The following is a 27,136-nucleotide window of genomic DNA, read 5'->3' on the forward strand; positions in this document are numbered from 1 at the left end:
ATGCTTATGAATACTCCAAGTTGTTACCTCGTGAATGCTGATCACTTTTTGCATCTGCCATCAAACTCCCACTGCATCAGATTTGTAGTCCTCTTACCCTCACAGCTACATGTCATGTCATCAGAACACCAATAAACGGAACATTCTAGAGAATCCGATTCTCTGAATTCCCAGTTTTTGGGGCATTTAAGTTTCACTTAAGTGGGCAAAGAGTGTTAAGATTCCGCATTATCATTCTGTCTGAATGTCCTGTGGATCCGGGAACATGATATTGTATGAAACATTCACCTCTGCACGAGAACTCCCACTTCTGCAAGATGTGAATGCGATTTGCTAAAGTAGCTGAATCTCATTAACAGTCATTAAAATGCTGTCAGACATAACAGGGCATGTTACAGATGTGCAGCACGTGGCGCGCGTTTCTGAGAACTCTGCACCAAAGAGGACACGATTGGTTATACCGACAAACTTCAGACAAAGGGGGTTATTCTAACTTTGGAGGAGTGTTAATCCGTCCCAAAAGTGACGGTAAAGTGACGGATATACCACCAGCCGTATTACGAGTTCCATAGGATATAATGGACTCGTAATACGGCTGGTGTTAAATCCGTCACTTTTCCGTCACTTTTTGGACGGATTAACACCTCCTCCAAAGTTAGAATAACCCCCTAAGTCATTTGTGTAAAATGAGTTACAGTTCTACATTATAATTACCCCGTGAGATCATTCTCTAAAGAAAGACGCTCATCTGTTAGAAAAGGGATCATATAAGTAATAGATGCTCCTACAGCTGTAAGGGATAGAGGCACGATTCTTTGTCCTGTAATGAATACAATTAACCAATCAAATATCTATCCTAGTATCTGTCAGTGAGGCAAATCTGCCCCCTTAAAAACAGATGCTAAAACCGAAGGAGTAGGCAGTAGCAAAAATCCCTCACTTTGAACCACATCCCAAATGGCACTGAGTGAGAAAAAAAATAATACAGCCATCCATCCTACCACGCCCCCATCTATTTATCCATCATTTTATCCATTATCCATACTTATTGTCATTGTTCTAGCCATGCCCCCAGGCTTTCCTTTCTCTCGTTTTCTAATGGATCACCTACTCTATAGCGCCATCATCCTTACCTTTTTTTCAGTGGCATTTGTCAGCTTCTGTTTGGAGTCTGATAAAAGTCAAAGGAGTCATAGGAATCAATGTGAATGTTTATAACACAAAGAACTGTCTACAGGCACTCACCCCTCGCCATTCCTCAAGCAGCTAAAGTGGGGCTAGTAGGGGTGTGGGGATCATGACACCCCTGCTGCTACCTTGTTACAGTCAGGGAGAGTGATCAGAAATGAAACAGAACTTGTCACTTTCATGCACCAGTAATGTTCAACGAGTAAAGTGTAGCATCGAATCTGGAACACAAAAATTGTTATCTTGTTTTGCTAGAACATGACGTGATTTTCCTTACACCCTTTTGGAGTGTGGCACTATTCTTACACGAAAACGATGGACTGGAATGCGGTCCAAGCAATTACCAATGATTGAGATGAAGTCAAGCATTCCACTCGCACTTTATTGTTTGCCTCACTGTGGGGAAACATCATTTTTTACGACTTTGGGGGTGGGGGGGGTAAGGGGGAGTTAGGGGGTTTTAGGTTTTGGGGTGGGGTTGGGGGGTGGGGCGTTTTTGGTTTTGGAGAGGGGGTGGGGGGTCAGGGGGTTTTAGGTTTGGGGTGGGGTTGGGAGGGTGGGGCGTTTTTGGTTTTGGGGAGGGGGTGGGGGGTCAGGGGGTTTTAGGTTTTGGGGTGGGGTTGGGGGGGTGGGGCGTTTTTGGTTTTGGGGAGGGGGTGGGGGGTCAGGGGGTTTTAGGTTTTGGGGTGGGGTTGGGGGGGTGGGGCGTTTTGGTTTTGGGGAGGGGGTGGGGGGTAATGCTTTTATCAGGAATGCCTTTACAACGGAAATCGTTGTTAAGGCATTCGTGGTAAAATCATTAGTAGTAGCAACGAGGTCGGTGTTCCGACCTCGTTGTTAAGGCACTAGTTGTTTAGGAAATCGGTGTTCCGTCGTACAACCCTCACTGTGATGTCCTAAGTGCAAAGGGTACCAGTGTGGGTCCCGTACTCACTATGCCACTGTAATCAGATTGCACCCTACTGAAGAGGCCCAAGAAGACCATAAGTGGTCGAGGGTTGCCTCTGTTCCAGTTCAGAAGGCATCTGTTCCTATGGAGGCACAACCAAGGCTGATCGGCATATGGCTGGTTTGTCTGAGTTGCTATGGTGGACCAAAAACTGATGGACTGAACTTAGTTTTTTGTTTTCCTCAGTACATTTAGAGTCATTCACCTAATCCTGGGGTTAAACTGCGACACAGTAATAATATTACTGTACCAAGTTAGTGCAGTATCACCCCAGGATTAGGAGACCGAAATACTAAAAAATGCAGTAACACGCACTGTAGAGCCACCTCGTTTATGAATGCTTTGTTTAACAAGTACGACTCCTGTGCAAACGCCCATTTGCGCATGAATTAGTGCAGTGTTTATCACACCGGGTAGCTACCAGGTACGACAAAGACCATACTTTAAGTTCAATCTGTTGAAACGTAAGAGGGGAAAATGGCCATTAACCACCTGGACATGCGGATTTTGATGTACAAAATGTAAAAATCTGCATGTTATGCTCCATTTTTGAGGGCTCAACTCGTTATCGGTGCTATCTATTGCACCTGTGAAATTTAAAATCCCGGGGAATTGGTTTTTATTGAGTGCCATAAGTAGCAGCCATCCCTCTGGGGAAACTGTATTTGCTGCTAAGTGACAGCAGAGAAAGCACCTATTGTGCCACCCTATGCCCTGCATTTTTTGCATTTGGTTACCACCAAGCTTTAGCTAGTGGTTAATTTGGTAATGCACTATGGTATGACTGTGTTACTGAAAATCAGATGACCACACATATTTATCATTTACACTCCAAAAGCAATGTTTAACTCTACTTTCAACAGCTGCAATTTGCAAAGGTAGATGAGAAAATAAATGAAAAAATTAAATAATAAATCTTAAAATCTATGTAGTGTACCTCACAAAGCAAACTGCCAACTGGCTCTAACACTTCTGATGAGCCCTCAGTGTATTTTGGTTGCCAAATATTTTATTTATATATTTCTCATATTTATATATTAACAGCTGCAATTTTGTAGCAGACAATACCAGAGAAAGAAATTTCATAGGCTTTTCAGAGTGACTACTACCACCCATCAGGAATGATATTTTATCAACTCGAATTTACTCATATCTCTGCACCAGGTGCATGTTTCCACAGAGTCATATCACCTACTACAAATGGCAATAATACTGGGTTATTTATATGTTTAAATTACCCAACTTGGCCTTCTTAAACAGAATTACATCTTCCATAATGTTGGAAAGTGGAATATTAGTAAAAGCAGGTAGGTACGTACACTTAGCAATAGGCTACAAACCCCCACTAGGTCCAGTCAAGGTCTCAATAAATTAATCCTTGCTCAACCCTTGGTAGCTTGAATCACGAGCAGTTAGGCTTAATTTAGGAGACAGGTGTGTAAAACATTTAGGCCAATATTTATACTTTTTTAGCGCCTCATTTGCGTAATTTTTTGACGCAAAAGCGTCGCAAATTTACAGAATACAATTGTATTTTGTAAGTTTGCGATGCTTTTGCGTTAAAAAGTGACGCAAATGCGGCGCTAAAAAAGTATAAATACATGCCTTAATATCAACAAAACAGTTAATAGGTTAAAAAAACCACACAATAAAAATCCGACACCAATTTAAAAGAATAGAGAATGTTTTCATCTTTGCAATGACATGAAAATGACAAAAAATCCAATGTAGAGAACTGGGGATATGAATTTTTATAGATTAATTTAAAAAAAAAATGCTTTCTATCACCTAAAAACCAAAAGCGCCAACCAGGGACATCTGGTCGCAGTCGACCGGGGCTAAGTCAAAATTGAGGCTGACTGCGATGGAGCCCTGCTCACATACACTGAGCGGTAGGCCTCGGTTAAAATTTTACCTTCATATTTAGAACATTTCTTGGAGATTTTCTTCGACCGGGGCAAAGTAAAAAATTGAGGCTGACCGCCATGGAGCTCTTCCTGGATACATTGCGTGGGATGCCTCAGTCAAAGTTTTACCTTTGCACTTAGAACCTTTTCTGGAGCTTTTCTTCCCTGACCTCGGACGGTCCTTCTCAGCAAGCTGATTTTGATGCGATGTCGTCGGATTGCCTTTCCGCGAGCCCAGGTCAAATCCTGGAAGTCTAGGACTCCGGAGCTTTTCAGCGGGCTGAACCTGAAATTCAGACGGGTCGTGGTTGACGGTGGCTGATTTCACTCTCAACATCAGGTCAGTCCACTTATGAAGTTTTTTTTCAAAGTTGCTCCAACCTTTTCCAAACCTCTCAATCTTCTTCCAGAAATATGTTTTGGGTCCTCAAAGTGCCCACAAACTTGCTCCAAGGTTCCAGAAGCTTAGAGTTACTCCTTGGAAGTCTGGACTACAGTTTCCAAAATGCATCTAGTCAGAATTCTTAATGGCCACTGGACACTAGTCAGCTGGGCTCTTCTTGCAGGACTTGATGCTGGAGACACTAGTTAGCTCCTTTGTAACTGTTGCTTAGAGGGAGTCCACTCCTGGAGGTGGGGAAGCAAGCCAAAGTCCTTTTCTTGTTGACGCCCAAAGTGTGGAGCTGGTGCAGTCCTTGTGAGTGCAGTGTCCAGGTGCAGGCGAGGGGTCCAGCAGGGCAGTCCTTCTTCTTCCAGTATCTTCTTCCAGCAGGGATCTGAATTGTGGGGCAGCTCTGACATATTTATCCTTGCTCCTCGGGGTGAGAAGCAGGGCGGTCCCCCTGTCCAATAGAATGGAGGCCATCACCCTCTTGAGGGACCACTTCCTGGGAGGTGTGGCAAAACTCAGTCCCAGGGAGCAATATTCTTCAAAAATCCAAGATGGCAAAAATTCTGTCTTAGAGTTTAGATCTGGCTGTGACCATCCACTGATGTGGCTACGTTTACCTTAACACACCCCTTGCCAGACCCTCTCCTAATCTAATTGAGGAGCTCCTCTCGGTCTGGGGCTGCAGGAGATGGGGGAGGTCTAGTTTGTGTCCCAAGTGGCTTTCCCTCCTTTGAAGACCAGTTTGGCTACTGTTCTTCCATCCTGTTCTGCCATCTGCTATAACAGTTTTCCGCCTTCTAGATGTGTCCTTTGTTTCAGCACAGGCCACTTCACACCTCATTAAGGCAGACTGGCTCAGGATGCCAGAGGTTCACCAATCGGTAAAGGACACTACAGGCCTGAATTTGCTAACTTTCAGAAAGAGTTCTAAAACTCTTTCCCTGGGTTAGTTATACTAAATTCAACACTGGCAAGTTGTTAGATGTATAATAACATTTAATTTCATACTAAATATGCTATATTTAGCTCATCTCTATGGAAAATAAGGCTTTATTATTTTAAAATAAACTCTCTCCATGTTAGCCTATGGGGGCCCGTTTACTACAATGGGGAAAAACGAATTTGGTTGTTTTTCCCTCACCAGGGCTTATAAAACATCTTTTATGAAGTCCCTGCTTATATTTACACTACACCCGACCTGGGGAAGACCTTAGGGGTGACATTTATGCAAAAATAAGGCCGATTTAGACTTTTAATTATAATTATAACTTAAAAGCAGCCAGCAAGGTAGGCCTGCCTTTACAATGACAATGGGTACCACAGCAGTGCACCTATGTGTGCACTACCTATCCCGTGGTCCCTAAACCTACATGCCCTACCATATACTAGGGACTAATAGGTAGGTTGTCAGAGTCTAATTTCCATATGCCATTTTACACAGAGCACTGGCCCTGGGACTGGTTGGAGGTTCCCAGGGCACAGTCAGAGTCAATAACGACCAGTTTCAGTCCAAAGGTTTGGGGTTGATTAGGCAAAAAAGGATGACTTCCCAACGCATAGTTATAGAAGTAAGCCACTTTTGGCAAAGAACATGAAGTGAGTATTTGCTCAGGCAAGTCTGACTGTGCTTCGAGCTCGGCATTCAACAAGTACAGGCCATACAGCTACACCTGGGTTGTTTAGAGAAGGTGGTTGTTACTAATTTGCCATCATATCATATGTTTCTATAATAAACTGTTAGACAGTTACAGAAAAAAAAGTTATATTCTGGACACTGGACATTTCCAGTATCTAGCATGGGTTTTATCACTGATTGCTCTTAGTCACTCTGTAATAAATTCAGGGTACGGCCTTCTTACCTCTCTCACTTCTAATTTGAGGACTGCAGGTCCACTGAACTAGCACAAAATGGTTGCCTCTCGAAAGATTGCTCCCAGGCCAGCACAGCACACTAATGGGGTGAGACTTTGGTTGCTTGTGTTCCATGTGGAAGCTGGACAGGCTCAGAGAATTAACAGCTCCGGATAGACTTTCTCCTTTGGTGCAGTTGCAAGAAGTGGCCCTGGAATAATTTTCAGAGTGGGGGGTGCTGCTATCAGTTTTACATCACTGAAGTCATACAGATTGTGAAAAATCCAAGAGTCAAACAAACAGCAAGTGTAGCAAATATATTCGTCAGGAGAGTGGTAAGAGGGTAGTATGTAACTGGTGGTGCTTTTAGGAGAACATTGTTGCAAATAGATTACTAAACCATTCATGGAAGAGATGTCTAACTGGATTGTGGTAAGCCACCTAAAACTTAATGGGGACAAGACTGAGGTGCTGGTGGTTGGAAACAACCCCTCGTGATGGGGCCATTATTTATGGCCCCTTTGCTTGGGAGAGTCACCATTCCTAAACCTGAAGTAAAAAGCCTTGCAGTTGTGTTAGACAAGGAGCTGACCGTGGCTGCTCAGGCCCAGAAGGTATCAGCTGTGTGTTCTGGATTATTAAGATCTCTCAGAAAATCACTCCTTTGGCTCCCTTAGGATTGTAGGAAGCTGGTCGTCGAAGGCCTAATTTTGTCACGCGTGGAATATGGCAACTCCTTGCATCTGAGTAGTCTATCATATGTTACAAAAAAGTTGCAGATTATTCAAAATGCTGCTGCCTGTGCATTACTAGGTGTGACAAAAAGAAAATTCACACAGCCAGCTTTAGCAGAATTGCAAACGCTGCTGAATAAAATAAGAGCTGAATTTAAAGCTCTGTGTATTGTGCACAGATTGAAATACTCAGCAGGGACTCATCCTCTACAGCACCTAATTACTCCACATTTGGCCAGGAAAGCATGAGGATCTAATAACCTCTCCCTCCTCGATGTTCCCAGAGTTAAGACAGAAAAAGGAGGGGGTCGCTCATTTGCTTACAGGGCTGCGAAGCTGTGGAACACTCTCCCAGTCAAGCTCAGATCTAATAGTAACTCACTAGGCTTTAGAAAGCAACTAAAAACATATCTGTTTGTATAAGGCAAGGTTAACTTACTTGATAATGTAAGGTTGTGCTCTTTGACTCAGCATTCGGATGCCGCTAGTTGGGTAGCTGTTTGCGCTTTATAAAAGTACTTAACATAATATAACTTGGTAGTGCAGTGTCATTTCCATAAAGCATATTTTCCATTGAAATGACCACTAAATGTGCTCAGATATACAGTTTTTAGTGGTAAAAAAACAAACACAAACAATAATGTGTGGAAATCAGGTGTGGAAATCAGGTTTCCGATCTTTGTTTCAATCACACCTCAGAATTTTAAAAAAATGTGCCTCTTTTGTGCTTTCCACACTTCTGATATAGTTGGACACAATTGCACAGTTCATTTACAGGTATTTAAAATGTATTATGCGTTAGAAATATTACATCTTCAGTAGCCCTGCAGGATTGTCAAGTTTACTTTACAAATTCATCTTGCTCTGCATTAGAGAAGTAAACCCAACCTCTATTTTACAAGAATAAACAGCCATTTGCCACAAGTTATTGCCTGCATTTGACCCCTGTACTTGAAGCTCAGCAAATGTTACGAGATAAAAACAAAATGTAAAGGCATCTTTATTGCCCATTCACCTTCTGTACTCCAGCATGGTTAATTTGGGGGTGCAACACACCTATGTCCAGCGCCTACTGTTGCAATATTGATTTGCATACGATTGGTCCAAGTCTGCAGTAGCACAGCAACACAAAAGCATTCCACTCTTTGTTTTTTACAGCCTGCTTTGACAAATTACGGTAGACCCCCCCGATGTGAACCTCAAGCAACATAGACCTTCTAAAAAACCATACTTTTATCCGATGTAAATAACCCAAGTGAACCTATTTCGCGTCGTAGTCTGGTCTGTAGACAGATATTTGGCTTCTAGTTAGCAAGATAATTTAACCTAAAATTAAGACTCTGTTTACAAATCATCCGGAGCAGTATTCCAGGAGGAGTCGGGGTACCGCCCTATTCTGAGTGATCCAGTGCCCTCTTAATAGCTGCAGGAATACCAGGAATGATTTTGCCAGGTACATTTTTGCACCAGATAAGACCACGTGCGGTCAGCGGACATTTTCCACTGACGCAGACTGTCAGAGGAAAAGTCCTTGGAATTGGGAATCCAAGAGCAGTGAAGTACCACCACCCCAACCCCTTCCCCCTAGGAATTCCAGACAACTCTAATAAGGGCCCTACTGCCTTAGATTCAAGTGCTTGGAATATGGCGGTCAGTCAAGCTCTAGCAGTCTCAGAAACGGAACCTCCCTCAGTGCTTTGCTATGAGGGATGTCGGCCATCTGTGAGAGCCAGTTCAGAGAAGTGTGCTACATGTCTGTGGCAGCCAGGAAAAAAACTCTGCCACTGAAGGTTTTCTTAGAGTTTCTGAAAAAGTAGACGTAACTCACCGAGACCATTTATGTGGGTAAATAATAATTAACAGAGATGTTATTGATTCCTGAATAGGTGAGATTTAAAAGGCAGAATTGCTCCACTGGCAATCTTTGATTTTGTGGCTGAAACCTAAAACAATGACTTGGTATTGCAGTCACCCGGGGCAGGCTTTTTGCAGTGCACACAACTGTGTCGGCAGAGTAACACCCACACTGTCAGAAAGGAATATATTATCGCAATCTGCATTCAGCGCGTCTGTGATTCTCGGAATCTGATTAGTTGTACAATAAAGCCCACACTCTCAAGCGGAAGTCTGAATCACGGCGAGGAAAGCTTTATTCCAGCTGAAACAATCAAGCTACAGAGCCCTTTCCACCTCGACGAAAATATATGTGTCAGGGCTAACATTCCTCCGGCGGGACGGTAATTGGGCAGTTTCAAGGTGAAATTGTGCACAGAGCAAAATTAAATAATAATGGCCTCATTGGCAAACTATATGCAAATCAGAACTCTATCAATCATAGCTCTCCTCCTACTAATTGACAGTACATATTGGAGCCTTGTCAAATCCAAGACTTTGCCTACCTAACTGTCCATACTTAATCAAGGCCTCTCACTGGTGCCTGTAATGATTGTTGGCTTCCTTGCCACAGTCATTAGTCTATGAGAGTGAGTCCTCACCCCGGGGAGAACCAGCTTCCTTGCGCCCCAAAATAAAATGAGTTATTTCCTTAGAACCTAAATAAACTAGGGCTCGATGTACTAAACCAGTTGTTCTTAATCTTTTGACTTCTATGGACCCCCCCCACTGAACCCCAAAAATACAGAAACAAGCATTCATCAAAGAAATGATGAAAGATTTAATTTAATTCACAAGCAAATATTTTCTAAAAAATAATTTTAATGGGAAAAATGGTGTATTTGTAAATTCAATTTAGGCTAATCATCATCCATACTATTTTCTGTTACATGCACACGCTCTGCTCCCACAAATAAATCTGAGGATAACTTAATTTCCAACATACAATTTCTAATTCATTCACATCTACAGAACATTTTAAAATGTTTGATTTTACCTTTTGCATACTTATCTATATATGCTTCATTAATCTGCTAATGTCACTTAATTTTCTTAGCAGTCGTGGACCCCCTGAGTAGGCTTTACAGACCCTCAGGGCCCTCCAGACCACAGGTTAATAATTACTGTACTAAACAGCGGTTTGCGCGTGGATTTCTCTCTCTGGGCTGCCAGCTTCTCTTCTCAAGGTCCCAGGAACTGGATGGGCACCACTTTGCAGAGTATGAGTCTCTCCAGAGGTTCCAGGTGCTTGCAGAGAGAAGTCTTTGCTGTCCCTGAGACTTCAAACAACAGGAGGCAAGCTCAAGCCCTTGGAGATCTTCACAAGAAGGAAGGCAACACAAAGTCCAGTCTTTGTCCTCTAGCACAGGCAGAAGCAGCAACTGCAGGATAGCTCCACAAAGCACAGTCACGGCAGTGCAGCTCTTCTTCCTCAGCTCTTCAGCTCTTCTCCAGGCAGAGGTTCCTCTTGGTTTCCAGAAGTGTTCTAAAGTCTGTGGTTTTGGGTGCCCTTCTTATACCCATTTTGCCCTTTGAAGTAGGCTTACTTCAAAGAAAAGTCTCTCTTGTTTGTGAAATCCTGCCTTGCCCAGGCCAGCCCCCAGGCACACCAGGGGGTTGGAGACTGTATTGTGCGTGGGCAAGCACAGCCCTTTCAGGTGTGAGTGACCACTCCTCCCCTCCCTCCTAGCACAGATGGCTCACCAGAAAATGCAGACTACACCCCAGCTCCCTTTGTGTCACTGTCTAGTGAGAGGTGCAACCAGCCCAACTGTCAAACTGACCCAGACATGGAATTCACAAACAGGCAGTCACAGAAATGGTTTAGGCAAGAAAATCCCCACTTTCTAAAAGTGGCATTTTCAAACACACAATCTTAAAATCAACTTTACTAAAACATGTATTTTTAAATTGTGAGCTCAGAGACCCCAAATTCCACATGTTCATCCTCTCCCAAAGGGCAGCTACACTTTAATCATATTTAAAGGTAGCCCCCATGTTAACCTATGAGAGGGACAGGCCTTGCAACAGTAAAAAACGAATTTAGCAATATTTCACTGTTAGGACATATAAAACACACTACTATATGTTCTACCTTAACCAAACACTGCGCCCTGCCCTTGGGGCTACCTAGGGCCTACCTTAGGGGTGTCTTACATGTAACAAAAGGGAACACATGCCAAGTCGAATTTACAGTTTAAAACTGAACACACAGACACTGCAGTGGCAGGTCTGAGACATGATTACAGGGCTACTCATGTGGATGGCACAACCAGTGCTGCAGGCCCACTAGTAGCATTTGATTTACAGGCCCTGGGCACCTCTAGTGCACTTTACTAGGGACTTACTAGTAAATCAAATATGGCAATAATGGAGAGACCAATTATCAATACAATTTACACAGAGATCATATACACTATAGCACTGGTCAGCAGTGGTAAAGTGCCCAGAGTTCAAAAGCCAACAGCAACAGGTCAGAATAAATAGGAGGCAGGAGGCAAAAAGATTGGGGATGACCCTGCATAAGGAAAAAAGTCCAACACATAGTATTAAAGCACCCTCAGAATGGCAAAGCAGACAGTGCATATTCTAAGGGTGCTGGGCAGGGGGGCCCCTGCACTGCCCATGCCATGGCACTGAGCTCATCGCCGCCGTGGCTGATTATGGGTCTGACCACCGTCAGCCCGTCGGGAACCATGTTCCTGGCGGTGACAGCGGTCTCCTGGCGGTCCGACTGCTAGGGTCGTAATGTGGTGGTCGGGCCACCTGGAGTGGGGCTGTCAGACTGCCACTGCAAGTCTGGTAGTCCCTGGACCTCCAGACTAGTAATTAGGCACTAAATCTGTGAGGCAGGGCTCTTTGCAAAGGCCTACTCTTCACTCTATACGTTTGCACCTTGTCCTCACTTATCTGCATGTTTGGCCTGAAATGTATGTGTTATGTGGATGTTTGGATGATCCTTGCAATATTATCTCTATTTTGAACAAATGCACGTTGGCGGCAGTAGAGTGGATGAGTTCCAATTCTCTTAAATAAAAAAAAAACATGATTGAAGTCCACTTCATCTCTGCATGCAAGTGTCAAAAATACATCCAAATGGGCTTTTTGTCTTTTCAATTAGGGACATCTCCCACTCCTGTCTCTACCTTTGTTAATTTGGTCTTTCAGTTCGATTACAAATTTTCTTTAGCTAGCCAGTAAACCACCTCCATCTGCATTTCTTAATGAAGCTGGTTAGAAAATGTCTATCTTACCTATCTGATCACACCAAACTACTGATGATTTGGGCTAACATTCTCAGTCACCTGGATTACCGTAACTCTCTCTTCCTGGCTTCACCGACATTTATTTTGCATCTTTTACAATAAATCCAGAAAGAGGCTGTGTATTTAGCTTTAAACCACCGTACTTGCTCCTCTGCAACGTCATGCCTGAGTGCACTGAATTGGCTACCACTCTCTTAAAGGATTAATCTTATTTACAGGATCTAGAAATGGAATATTTGTGACTTGAAGTCAGTGCCTAATTTGCAAAATAATAAGTACCGGGCCAAAGGCTTCTGTTAGAACCACGCAGCCGGAGCTTCTGAATGTTAGGACTGTCGACTACCAAGGTCGCCTAGTCATAATTCCAAATCATGCCTCATGCATGTATCACTCAACACTCCCTGTCCCTTTATCTCACTATGCAGGTTCTCTTAAAAAAATTAATGAGTTTTGCTGCTTTGCTTGTGGCCTTAACTCAACTGGGGTTGATGAAATCTGTGATCTCTGATGTAATGATTCCTCTGGCGGCCTAAAGCTCCACTGCATGGGACCATGTTCTCTGTTGTAATGAGACCATGTTTCCTTTAGTGTTGTGGTAATGGTTTGCTTCTCAGGTCTGTTTTTCTATCACTGGAGGGTTGCCTTTGTCTTTGGTTTGGTGGACTAGATCAAACCAAGAAGAGAGTCAGAGGGAACTGGCTTGAATACGTTTGTGATCCAACCTCTAATATGTCATAAACTAAACAATAACAAAATCACCAATCCTACAGAAGAGGGTTTAGTTGGAAAAGTTATGAGATACATTACATGGATTCCTTTTGAGAGGTACAGTGCCTTATTTATCCAAAAAGTGTTTTAGTTAAAAGGAGGCTGCACCCTAACCCGTCTTAGGTGACATACTTCATCACAGTACCTGCATATCACCCAAGCATCACAGCTGGCTCACATGGCCTCCACTAGTGTTAAAGAAGCCTTTAAGTGATGGAACTCACGTAGGACGTGCCACATAAAACAAAACTCTGGTGGTTAGAGGACTATTTTTGGTACACTTGTAGTGGTTTCTTACATAGAGTTGTTACCTGGACCTACACAATAAAACCGTCTCAGTTAGACAATCATTATTTTAATTTATTGTCATCTGTGACAAGCACAAACAGAAGAGGTGTTACTTGTTGGCATCATTTTACCTCTATTGGACCTAACCAGGTCCGTGACATTTTCTCAGTGCTGTAGGACCAATAAAGCCACGGCTGCTCTTGACTAACTAAATGAAGGGTGTCGAGATGATAGCTCCTTCAATACTGCATAAAAAACCTCTTTGGAAATTAAATGCTGGACAAAGCCTAGTCAACCCCACTGTCCACCCACACCACCACGCCCCCCACAGACTCTCAGAACGGTTTGGCGTGCTCATTGTGGACAGAATATTCACAGTGATGGACTGTAATGAGGCCTGAGGGATTGCTAGTGGCTGAGACTTTTGCAAGTATCCCATCCATCATTTTTGTTGCTTTAGTCTGGTGCCCCAAGTGCGATGGGTAAGCCTAAATATGGGTTCAATGCTCACTATAATATAAGATTCAAGCTGCACCTCACTGATGAGGCCCAAAAAGACAGACACTTTTCTAGGGTTACTTGTGATCCCGTTTAGTGAGGGTTTGCCCTGGTAGTTCCAGCTAGACTGTTCCTATTGCCCCAGACTGATTTCAGGTGGTTGTTTACCGTATGGAGTGGAACAGTGGGGAAACAAATAATGGACTGGAATACAGCTCAAGTGACTGTCAGTGGCTGAGACGCTTGCAAGCATTCCACCTATTGGGATGGTCCCAACCCCATGGTTACATTAGAATGGGCCAATTTCGCCTCACGTACACCCACCGGCACGCTGCCCTCCACTCCCTGGGTCTACACATATCACTGATGCTAGCGCCTCACGCTCTGCAGCTGCTAATGTGTGAATGCTACCTCTTCTGCGTTTATCGGGTAGATTCCTACACATATGAATACATGTTCTCGACTTTCTAAATTCACTTTTGCCGTTTCCTATCTACATGATATTTTTGCCTTTCATGTTTTCTCATGTGTTCTCTTTCCCTCCAGCCCCCTCCAATGCCTCCTCTCTTCATGCTTTCAATGCGAGAGAAGCTTTTGAGAACTGGGAACGTGAAAAGGCTTCAAAGATGGAAATCATCTGCAGCCCAGGGCTAGTTTACTACATTTTATGCAGCTGCTATTGCCTGGAAGCAACAATGTTTTTGAGTGACGCTCCCCTGGCGCCATTATCATGCGGTACTTACAGAGCTACGATGGCCCGAAGTGTTTGTAATGCTAATATTTTGCTTCTCGCCACAACCAGAATGTTAAAGGGTGACTGACAAACAAGGGGGGAATGAAAATGGAACATACATATAATATGAATAAAAACATAATGCATTATATCTGCCATGGGCCTCGATGTTGATATTACACTGGTGGATGCGCCATTTTAAGATTTCTTTTGGACGAGTTACAAAACACTACTTTAACAAAATGCCCTGTTCACACAGCCACATGTAATAGAATATCAGTTTCAAAACAACAGCAAGCGGAAGAAGGGCAGAGGAGCACTGCGTTCATGCCTACAGAAATGCGCATAGGGCCGGCCTATAATTAGCTCGGGCGCAGCAGCCCTCGCTAGAGGGATCAAAGAAGCGCAGGGCATTTGGAAAGCATTCTCCACCTCGGGCTTTCCCTTCTCAGATCCTCTTACACAGAGGAGACTTCGGGGGCCTAGGAGCTCAGACCGTGCGGGGCCGTCATTTTTCCTGGAAACACCAAAAATAGGCTACCTCTTTTGCTTTATGGCCATGGCATGACCTGGCATGATGAATTATTTATTAATTAATTTAAATGTTTGGTCGAAATTCAGTTGACTGAAAGCATCCACTGGGAAATCATTCCTCAAATACCAGCTTTTAATGACGTAGCAAATGCTTTCACATCTTCATTTAGGAGTCGTCTACTGTAGACAATACCAATACACTCAATGAATATTAGGCCGGACCATTGGTTGGTTTTCTTGACAATATCATTTGCTCGCTTCTTATTTGATGGCTTTCCTTCCTCTTCTTTGGTTTGCCCCTACCGAGGAGTATTGCATCTTTACCATCCTTTTCATTGAATGACATAGGAGTGCATGTGTTTTCTTGTTCTCTCTGTCATGTGCTACTTCTAGCCCTAAATAGCCACTCCTCCCTGCACCCCAACTTTCCCCTCCTGCTGCTTCCCTTCTGCCTTTTTCAAACCTTTTATTTATTTATTCATTTATTTATTTTATATTTCTCCTCCTTCACCTCATGCTCTTACATTGCTCACCCACCTCCACTCCTTTTTTCTCACCCCACCTTTCTCCCTACCCACTCCTCTGAAGCTGCCATGTCCCTCACATCACATTTATAAAAAAAAAATATGCTTTTAAAAAACTTTTTGGCGGGCTCAGCAAATGCAGTGCGGATTTTTTAAGCTTTGCATAATTTTAACTTTTTTTTATTTAGTTCTCCTAAACTGGTATCTCCAAATACAAGTAATTAAAACAAGAGAATATGGTAGTTGCATCATTCAATATGCATGCACATTCCTAGTTATGTGAATACTTCATCAAACTGGGCCAACGTAGCACCATGACGCATATTTACAACAATGATGTGCCGTTTTTCTTTTTTTTTCTGCTGGTGCAGCACATTTTTGTCCTCTTTTTGCAGATACTGAATACTGTCAACAAACATCCTTAACAATATGTCAATGCTATTTTTTATTATTATTATTATTTTTTTACTGGGGAGGTCGTCCTCGTGTCCCCACCTTTCTGGCCTATGGCTCTTCTCCTTGTAACTGCTCCCCCTTATTTTTTTCATGAATATTTACTTCAGACTTTCCAATGCCAATTTCAATTTTCAACTGCACACCTTTACCTGTTTGTTGGCCAGACCTAATATTTAGAAAATACCTTTGGGTCAGCACCAAACTCGTGACTAAATGACTTTTATTGTCTACCTCAGTTGCCTCTTCTAAGTTCAATGACTTTCCTCCCTATTCATGTGTCTGTCATGCCAAGGAGCATTTCAGGCTCAATGTTCTGGGTGGCTGACTTGTTTGTTTCTTACACTTGGGGAGCAACTTTGTTTCTTTACTTTTAAGCACTCCATAGGAGGACATATGTTTTCTTGCTCACTTCCCAGAGTGCTGCTTTCTTGTTCACTTTGCTCTGCCCCCTCACTCTGTGTTGTTTCCTCTTCTCACCCAGCTCATTGTTCGTTTAGCCTGCCCTAGGTCAACTCGCTCATTTAAAAAAGAAAAATTAGCATCCCTCTCCCATCACAGCTCTGACGTTTGTCCCCCACCTGACCCTGCTTGTTGCCCCCACCCCTCTCCCACTTTTTTTTTATTTATTTAAAAGGTTTGTGTGAGATGTGCTACTGGCAGGTGTCCATCTTAAAATGGTCTTTTACTCATTTGAAGATACCCGATTTCCACTGCAGATAACTACACATGCACAGTAGGTATGAAGGAATGAGTTTTTATTACCTGAGCAAACCTATTCCAAGATGGGCCTGGTGGATGCAAGTGCATCCTTTGTGGTCATATTTAAATTGGTTTATTCATTGATGACAAACACATTCACAGATAGTCAACTTTGATGCATAAACATCCACTGCAGGAGTCTTTGAATAGGTTTATTAAAACATTACACTTGCATCAAAAAGTGGCTGCTGTGGGACGCACAGCCATTTCTGTATGCATTTGTAACACCGTGGCAGCTTTCTTATACAAAATAAATTTATAAGGCCAATAGGTTTCACTGCCAAGATCTAATGGCCTTACTAATGTTTGATTTTCTTATTTTAGTGCTGTCAGGGCTTTTGCAGTTGCCCTGTTTGCTAGCTAACTGTCTTATATCTGAACAATAAACCATGGTGCCACAATAAATTGTTAAAAAAACTCAACTTATTTATGTAAATTATGGTTCCCAGCACAATGTATTGAGCAAAAAAATAATAATAATTCTTCCAGATACTAATACATTACTGCATGCTTCAAATTGTCATAATCTAATGTTCACAACGGTGCAGTAGGAAATACCTGCATACCCATAGCTTCTGTGTGTATTTGTTGGTTAAAGCCCATGGCTCCAGTGTTTGTCTTTGAAAGCTGTGGGTGTATATTCTCTTGAGCTGTTTTATGACAACAGATTTTGTTTTGAGTTACAGTATTTAGTTGTGGTGACATTGATATTTATACTACTGCAGGCTGTAAGTTAGGGTGCAACATCATCAATAGTTTATTTCACTAAAACCCCAGAGAATCAATTGTCCTGTGTAATGAAGCACATCATGATAGCCGTAATCTAAGACTGAGACCTGGGAAATTCAGGCCTTGAATACGCGTCCTTACCCCCATATAAGCAGTGGTGTTTCTAGAAGTATTTGTTTATGGTGGGGGCACACAGTGGGCCACAAATAAAACGGATGGGCTTGATGCAATGGGTATTCATGAACAGTGTGTGTGGGCTTGTGAGTGCATGAGCCCGAAATGTAGTTATGCTTTAGACGGTGTTTTTATTGAAAAGGCATTTATTGATTGGCCTATAACTTTTGACCCCATGAACCGATTTTCATGAATTTTGGCAATCAGTTAAGTTTCAGAATGCCAGGTTTTGTGACAATCCGTCCACCGGGAAAAAAGTTAAAGGAACGAAGCAGGGTAAAAGTGATTTAAATTTTGAAATCCCATAGGAAATTTTGCTCACATCTGCAGTCGAAACTGCTGAACTTATTTACACTAAACCTGGCACAAAAGTAGAACATTATTGAGAAGGCATTCCTTTTTTGGATAGGCGAAAACCCATTCAATATATTTTGAGATCTAAACATTTAAAAAAGGTTGCAAATGGGATTTAAAGGGTTCACATGTTTGTTATCTCTGTCGTATGGGATTCTCAAATAAATCGGTAGTCCAGCAATTTAGAAAAAGATGAGGAAGACTTTTGTCCCCCAAGGATCCACATAAACTGATCTGTGGATCTGAGAAGAAATGATTGGCTGATGTGAGAAATATTTCAAGACAAGGTTTTGATGTTTACCGAGTACTCATGGATTTAGTGCATTTGTCACATATTTACTGCATAACTTGTTTTGCAGATGTCAAAAAACTATGGTTCTAGTACTTATGGATCAAAACAATTCTGCTAGAGAATGTGCTGCATAATTTGCATTTGCCTGTTACATAATCGAGATAGCTCTGGCCCACAATTTGGTCTTCCATTGCCACATGACCCCAGTGGCCAAGAGAATTGTAGTAAAGCTCTGCAGAACGGATTGGGGGCGGTTATGAAGTTGAAAATACCCATGATTGTACATGGACCTTGTGTGAATAGTTTAAACATTTAATGGAAATATGGCAAAAATAAACATATTTATTTAATTTTCTAAAATAATCTTTATACTACTATATTTTTCTCTACATATACGTATGCAATGCAAGTCCATCCTGGCAAGGTCAACTCCGTTTTCCATCTTCTTCTGATCAGTATACTGAGTATCATCAAATTGGGAAATTATAACATCTATTATTTAAAATGCTTATAAATAATCTAAATGTGTTATGACGTACTATATAAGAAGCATGTGTTATTATTATTGTTCTTGATCTTACTATCATCATTATTTTAAATGGCTTTGCATTTTATAAACCAACAAGGCAAGACATTTTACCTTCCACGTTTGGATGGCTTGAGAATTGTTCCAACACTGAAAAGAAAAATGAAGTGTGTGTTACGAATGTCTACCTTTTAACAGTCTCTAGTGATACTGCGAGGGCTCATCTGTTATACATGCACAGGCATTCTGATTCACCTTCTGCGGTAACAGTGAAGTCAGGATCTTCCTTTGCATACTTGCTCCTCAAACTGCAGTTGTCCCTGTTTTGCTCTTTCCTGCCAGCCTGGAGTGTTAAAGAAGATGCAGCTGAATCATTCTCTGTGCTACAACAAAAAAGGAAATTATATTCAGTTTGCAATTTGCTTTATTCAACAAAAACACTTTCACATGAATACAGTTTAGGACATTTTTATGTTCAATATACTACTTTAATTTTTATGCATATTTAACAGCTCAAACATTGGCTTGATTTTCATAATCTGCCTAGATATTGAGTACATTTCGGACTTTTCTGGAATCCATTGCAAAATCACCTGGGAAGTTGAGATAGTCACAGAATCCCAGGAATAGCTTATGATTTTTTTGTGAATTTCGAAGTACTCACATGAAAAACATGTGTAAATGTGTAAATGTAATAGGTGGGCACTTGGTTTGGAAAAGTAAGAATTATTAGAACGTTTTCATAGTTCTCTTCTCAATGTGGAAAACATTTACCCATAGACAAATTCCATACCAATTTTTGGGGTCTTCCTTTCTCTCCCCACTTTCTTCCTACAGTATCCAGTGTAGCAATATGTCTGTCAAGAATTTGGAACTTACATCCATGTTTCTGATTGTTCGCCTACTCAGATAGGCATTGTATCTACAGAATGCTTTCAGGCAGATTTACTCAGCCTTAAAATTACTGGGTACTAATATATTATTAGATGTGAGCAAATACATCTAGGAGTATGCAACAAAGTTTATACTCATAATTGGAGGTATTTGCACACCTAATAGGCCCTATATATTTTTATGCAAGCTCGAATTTGGGAGTGTGCACTTTCGATTTAACCTTTCCCATTATGTTGCAATGTCTTTGTAAATGAAGATATGCTATTCAATTGCATGTAAAATCAAATGTTATATAACAAATGTCTCAGAATTGTGAAGATCCCATAACACGAGAAATTTTAAAGATCTGCAAACATGCAGTTATTGAGAAAGTGTTATAAATCATCAGTGGGCAGCCTTTGTAATTTAATCATTTCGAAAGTATAATATCAAGAGATACAACACATAATATTTGAGAGACATACAAATCAATAAACACCTGACAAGGGTTGAAAACCTAAGATTCAAGAAGTCCCTTTGCCTTGACATATGGAGCTTAGAATAAAAAACAAGTTACATTTGTGGAAATTTGAAGCTTAGAGCAGCACCGTAATCTGAGGAGCATGCTACAATTTAAAAATATATATCAAGACAGTGCACTGCAGCAGGAAAGCTCACATGCATGTTCTATATTTATAGTTTTCCTGGTTATCTGTAGCCCCTGTAAAACACCTGTATTAATTATGGCATTTATTTACGACTTTGCCTTTCTGCATTCTGGATCTAATCATGGCATGTACATACACTCAAGACAACGCTGTGCTTGCCGAACAGCCAGTTGAGCAACATCCCTCCAATTAAGTTTATTCAATGGTAATTAAGTCTATCCAACACTAGAACATGTGAAACACCACCTGGTGAGGCGGTGCTGACCTTAAGTGCTGTAGAACAATTCAAAGGGTGAAATACTTAATAAAGGGAGCAAATCCTCGGGTTAGACACTGGCCCGGATTTCCTTCAACATGGCCACATCTTTCATCAAAGTGCCTGCTCATAAGGAGGTTTTCTTAGTAATTTTTCCTTTGTAACCACAAAGAATCGTGTGTAGCCTTATGTCAGGTCTGCATTATTTGTGGTCTGCAGTGTGTTCATCCCTTTCTCCCCATATATAAAATGCAGATAAGTGCAATTTCCTATTTAGCCAATTTTAGCCAAATCATGGGGTGCACCAACTGTTTCCAATCAGGGGCTCTAGTACCCTGTAGTGTTTTATATTGCCCCCAGTACAGATCTGTACTGTCCTAGACCAGGGAACTCAAGTCAACGTCTAGTATTTGAAAGCATTTATCAAAGACTATACACTGGTGATTTTGAAAGACATACAGAAGCTTCGGAAGGGTTTTCATTTTAAAAGTAGGAGCTCTCCCCACCCATGAAATCTGCAGTTAATGGCTTTTTCATTCATTTGTTCAGAAATGGGAAAGAGCCCCAGGTTTTGTTTCTTCACACATGTAAAGTATGTGTGGGCCCTATAAAAAGAAAGCCACTTGAAATGCTTTGCAGAAGACTATTGGGCCATGGCTTGGCCCTTATTATAATTTGTTGAGCAGAATCTGTGAATTCTTATAGCGCTATTTCACTTTCCTAGGCAGCGGCAATCTCCACTATCAGTATTAAGGCAAGCAAATTCTTGGGGAAAGTGGAGCCACTTTCTTATTTAATCCAACCATCTCTAAGATATTTAAAGCCACATCCAGTAATATAGAGTCAATAGAATCTGTAGTCATTTATCTGGGAGGGTCTTCAATCTGAAGTGCAATGCATCAAACTATACATAGAGTATTAGTGATCTCACAATTTTGGGGTGCCCCTAACAGTTCAAAGGAATGTTCATGGGTCAGCAAGGCTATATCTAGGAGGAGGAATAAAGCTTCCTTTGCCAACTGGTGAGTGCCTCTAAAAAGCAATAAAATGTGCCCTAAGTTTTTGGCCAACCATATTTTCTAAAGGGAAAATGTAATTTCCTTGTAGTCTTTGAAAAGGTAAATAGGAATATTTTTCACCACTTAAAATGTCTTATATATGTGTTGTGCACACTTGCACTGTATTACACTGCACATATCTATTGTAATAACTTAAAAAGCACCACTGAATATCAGTTTTTATAACATGTTATCAAGGCTCTCTAACAATACTACAATGTTGTATCTTGGTCGCAATATGTAACGTTCTATTTACTACTTGTGAGAAATTTAGACCCTTGCAGAAAATCCACTGGCCCGCTATAGGTTCTACGGTCCTAACCTTCACCCGATTTAGATATCCTTCCCAGCACAGAGGGGATCTCTGTTCTGTAGAAGGCTGCCATGGTGACTGCCTTTACAACCCTAAACGTTTGCCATGCAGGCACCCAATTTAAAACCCCTACTTCAGAAACTTTTATGTTGAAAGAAAACAAACTTCTAAAGTGAGAGTTTGTTTTCTATGAAACAAAGTGGCCTGGCATGCAAATGGGGAAGGGGAGATTCCCCCTCCACTTGGGGGGCATTTTGCATTTCTTTCCCGGGTCCGCCATGCCTCACTAGTGATGCTTCCACTCTGCTACACTCTAAAAGAGGCCCTATGTCGTTGAATGTGTCCGACCAAGTTATTTATTGCAAAGGGCATTTGGAGGGAATGTGCATAATCAACATGAGTATTCCTGGAGATACTAAAACTATCTCTAGCAGACGTCTGAAATGTGCAGCCCAGAGTAAAGATGCTTGCTAGCTAATTCTAATGCTTAGCAAACAGCAAAACTAAATAAATCGAGTCATGGGACAGGGTAACCGTGTACCATAGTGGAAACTAAGTAATCCAAAATCAATACAGAAAAGTATATGCAAATTACATTGCCAGTTAGGAACAACAATAGAATGCCAACATGTAATGTGCACTTCTGAGTACATATTAAAAATGGCTTTAAAGTGAACATCCATCTATGGCCATAAGTGTATCTTGAATAGCACACCGACAATAGTGCCACAGTAATACAGCATGTCTTAACTTCCATGAAGAATACAACCCCTGTATCAAAAACATTCATAACAGCAGCAGCTTTGCCAACTTATGTGCCATTTAGTCAGCATAAACCTTCTTCAGCTTTGCGGATACACATCCTGCCAATTCTGTTGTGGTTGACCTCAATAGTTGCTAAGATGTTAGTGTTTGCGGACCAAAGTTGGACAGTTTCCAGGTGGTCTTGGCCTGGAAAGTATCTGTGTATCATATATGCCTTCACCATCTCTGTAGCCCTGTACTGCTTAGATGTGATATGTTTCTTTTACCAAAACTGCTTATTATGTTATATTCAGACATGACTCCCACAGTGTAACTTTGTGCTTCGCTTCGAAGCAGTCATCAGCAGTGTACGGCACAATCTATAAATCAGCTATGACCTAAAATATTGTGGCTAAAACACTGGTAACTACAGGGATCATTGTAACGGTGCCCCACTTTGACGTAGTTCTTGGGCAGCAAAAGTGTATACATAAGTCGATAATACTATAACATACCCCATATCGCTGTTTTCCATAAACACAAAATAAGTATTTTTTCTGTGATATGACCACTCTGGCACAGGACATCCTTAGCCCACCTCGTTCTAAGGTGTGCAGGGCCTTCCTAATTTCTCTTCTCCTCCTGAAATTAACCTATGGAATGTTACCAGCAGATGTATTTCCCTGGCAGTAATTTAGGATATGGCGGGCGCTAGCGGAGAGAGGCTTAGAAGATGCTTCACTAGCTCATCATGGGTTTCATGTTCTATCTCCAAGCTTGGCTGTCTTTTCTAAAGCTGGTAGATCAATGGAGTTAATGTGCGGAAGTGGCTTGTATCTTTCATCTCAAGCCACACCCACAAGACTAAACTGGCATCCTTCATGTAACCCACCTCAGGTATGGAGTACCTCAGAGATCAGCATCATGGTTAAGCCTTTCAGTGCAATTTATTTTTTCTTCAGCTACATCCCCAGCAAGTCTAAACTAGATTGCACATCTATACTGACTATTCACATCTGCAATCCCAAACTACAGGATAATATCTAGGAGCGAAGAGGCTACCTAACCACCTGCTTATTTTCTGCCCGCTAATCTATAGCCAGTTAGACTACTGATGTTGACCTATCCTTTATTGTGCAAGTCCTGGTCTCCTCCAAATTTGCTTTTTACGGAGGTGAACTCCCACCAGACTACACTGGCATTTTTTCCGGACTACGAGACAACACCATACACTAACTATGGCACGTGAAGAATCGCTCTGCACATATCATCTTTAAAATAATAACGTCACATCCTGACGATTAAAACACTATACCACTGCTAATGAAACAGTGCAATAACTGCAACACTCTTTCCGTAAACCACAAACGATTTTCTTTGGCTCAAGGCTCACTTACCTCATAAGAATATTCCCAATCCATTAGTTGAACTATATATCAAACCAGGCTGGACAAAGCTCAGATGAGTATTGTGAACTCACCTGTTGTGCTCAAGCAGTGAGATAAATCGATTTTATGTACAGGGACAAAGAAAGGCTCATGCATATCAGCACCTCAGATGCATTCTTTCAAGGGGTGATGCCCCTAGTGCATGGAGGTGCCATATGTGTCAGCTACTATCGCCAGTTGAAAGAGTGGGCTAATACTGGGTGACCCATGCTGTCAGGATGCTGCAGATGTATATTTGCAGCATCCTAAAAGCCAATGTGAAGCGCAAATATGCACTAACATTCAGAGCACATGTCACAGCTGGTGCTCTTGGCTGCAAACTTTATGCTCCCTAAAAGGAAGAACACAAAAAATGATGGGGTTCTTATAGATGCCACACCAATGTTCACTATGATCCAGCGATCCAGCTTGACTTCAGTATACTAAAAACGTAGTAGGAAGGACCTGGGATCTTTACCATCTTTGCGTGCTGCTGCATGAGAACCAGCCAAACTCACTCAAAGTTACTAAACCAGTAGCACATGAGGATACCCTCTGTGGTTAATTGGGTATCATTAATAGTTAATTTAAAGAGTACACAATTGACTGCAGTGCTTCGTGGCACAGAGGAAGCAGTGGAACCGAAGAAAGATATCCTAAGTACATGAAACAACCCTCCCAAAAATAACATTGAAAGAACAAAATGCAAGATCAGATCATTTTCGATCTCTATCAGCTCTTCTCGCCTAGTTATTTTTATCTTTCTCAAATATGTGGACTGCCCAACAGTGGCCTGCACTCAAAGGGGACCTGCACTGAACAAAGCATAGAGTCAGCCTCCATCAAGCATGGGAGGATAGAGGACTCCTTAGAAGCCATCTCCCAATCCTCCTGCCGATCTTCTGCAATCGGTGCGCTGACTATCTTCCACTATGTTAACATGTATTAACCCTCCTGTGTATTCAAAGACAGAGAACAGAAACCACATTCCAGTTGATGTAGCTGTAAAAGCTTGCATTTGTTTGGGAAAGGAGTGCACCAACATATATGCCTCAACTCGTCTGTGTTCCCTTAGGGCTGACAAGAGCAATGGCTATCAGATTAAAGCCGTTCTTTATCAGAGCTGTTGCTAAAATCCTGATCTAGAAATGTCCAAGAATTAACAAAAATAAGTGCTAAGGCAGTGGCGTAATGAAACCGGAGGGGCTCCCTGCAAAATACACAAAGGGCCCCCCCCACATAGGGCCAGCTAGCTGCTGCTTTTGCCTGGTGCAACAGTCTTTTTTGGCGTCCTCCCAATCCCCCATGACCTCCTTCTTCACAAATTCCCCCACTGCCACTCTCCAGCAGTGCCCCTCACCTCTCCATAGCACCCTCTGGCTACATTTCTTTTTCTTATTTGGAGCGCTACTCTTAATTCACTCACCGTTTTGTAATCTGCATGGTTCACGTTCTTTGCAACAGGCACATTATCCTTCTGTGCTACTTTATGATTCGTAAAAACTGCCACTAGACAAAATTCAGATCTCTCACCAGCAGTAACATTAATCACCAGAGTTGTTATCTTGACATTTTTATTGTTGCTTGAAAACTGATGGATGTACAAGCAAGTTCAGTGCTTCTAAACCCCCAAGTTATTTTTAGGTTGCGCATAGGCAACGCGCATGTGCTGTCTTTTGACATGCTGCAATCTACTTCTATGGGCGTTCACCACACCCATCACATGCCCATCACTTTCATTCGTTCTTTGCCCTGACATTCCAAATTCCTGTGGATTCTTAGGTAAATGTTTTGTTTGTCCCGCCTTGAGGCTGTTTTGTTACTGCCTTGGAGACTGGCCCTGTTACATGAATTATTGCACTATGGGCCACATACCTCAGTGTGGGTGGGTGTAGGAGGCTGGCCTGGCTTGTAGTGGGTACCAAGGGGTACTTACACTCTGTACCAGGTCCAGTTATCCCTTATTAGTGTAGAAGAGGTGTTTCTAGCAGCTTAGGCTGATAGAAGGTAGCTATAGCAGAGTAGCTTAGGCTGAACTAGGAGACATGCAAAGCTCCTACTATACCACTGGTGTCATTAGCACAATATCATAAGAAAACACAATACACAGATATACTAAAAATAAAGGTACTTTATTTTTATGATAATATGCCAAAAGTATCTCAGTGAGTACCCTCAGTATGAGGATGCCAAATATACACAAGATATATGTACACAATACCAAAAATATGCAGTAATAGCAAAAGGAAGTAATGCAAGCAGTATAAAGTTACAGTAGATTGCAATAGGAGCACATAGGTATAGGGGCAACACAAACCATATACTCCAAAAGTGGAATGCGAACCACGAATGAACCCCAAACCTATGTGAGCTTGTAGAGGGTCGCTGGGGCTGTAAGAAAACAGTGAGGGTTAGAAAAATAGCCCACCCCAAGACCCTGAAAAGTAGGTGTAAAGGGAACCTATATTCCCCAGAGAGCACAGAAGTTGTGATAGGGGAATTCTGCAAGGAAGACTAACACCAGCAAAGCAACCAAAGTGGATTTCTGGACGAGAGTACCTGTGGAACAAGGGGACCAAGTCCAAGAGTTGCGACAAAGTCGAGAGTGGGCAGATGCCCAGGAAATGCCAGCTGAGGGTGCAAGGAAGCTGCCACCGGATGGTAGAGGCTGTGGATTCTGCAAGAACGAAGAGGGCTAGAAACTTCCCCTTTAGAGGATGGATGTCCCACGTCGTGTAGAAGCTTGCAGAGGTGTTCCCACACAGAAAGACCGCAAACAAGCCTTGCTAGCTGCAAGGGTCGCTGTTAGGCTTTTTGGATGCTGCTGTGGCCCAGGAGGGACCAGGATGTCGCCACTTGGATGAGGAGACAGAGGGGGCGCCCAGCAAGTCAGGGAGCCCTCACAGAAGCAGACAGCACCCGTAGAAGTACCGGGACAGGCACTTGGAAGAGAAGTGAACCGGAGTCCACCCAAAGACACAAA

At 42.1% G+C, this 27,136-nt stretch overlaps 1 protein-coding gene across 1 annotated transcript in view; it reads right to left on the reverse strand.

Moving 5' to 3' along the window:
• The window catches only part of ALPK2 (alpha kinase 2), a 163,276-nt gene that overhangs the window by 63,065 nt on the left and 73,075 nt on the right, over positions 1-27,136 (reverse strand). Inside the window, exons 5-6 of the mRNA XM_069220227.1 lie at positions 19,070-19,197; positions 18,929-18,964 (exon numbers count right to left, since the gene is read on the reverse strand). Of these exons, the coding sequence (XP_069076328.1) occupies positions 18,929-18,964; positions 19,070-19,197 (164 nt within the window). The remainder of the gene's footprint in view (positions 1-18,928; positions 18,965-19,069; positions 19,198-27,136) is intronic.

This window comes from Pleurodeles waltl, chromosome 1_1 (assembly GCF_031143425.1).
Source record: "Pleurodeles waltl isolate 20211129_DDA chromosome 1_1, aPleWal1.hap1.20221129, whole genome shotgun sequence".
NCBI lineage: Eukaryota > Metazoa > Chordata > Amphibia > Caudata > Salamandridae > Pleurodeles > Pleurodeles waltl.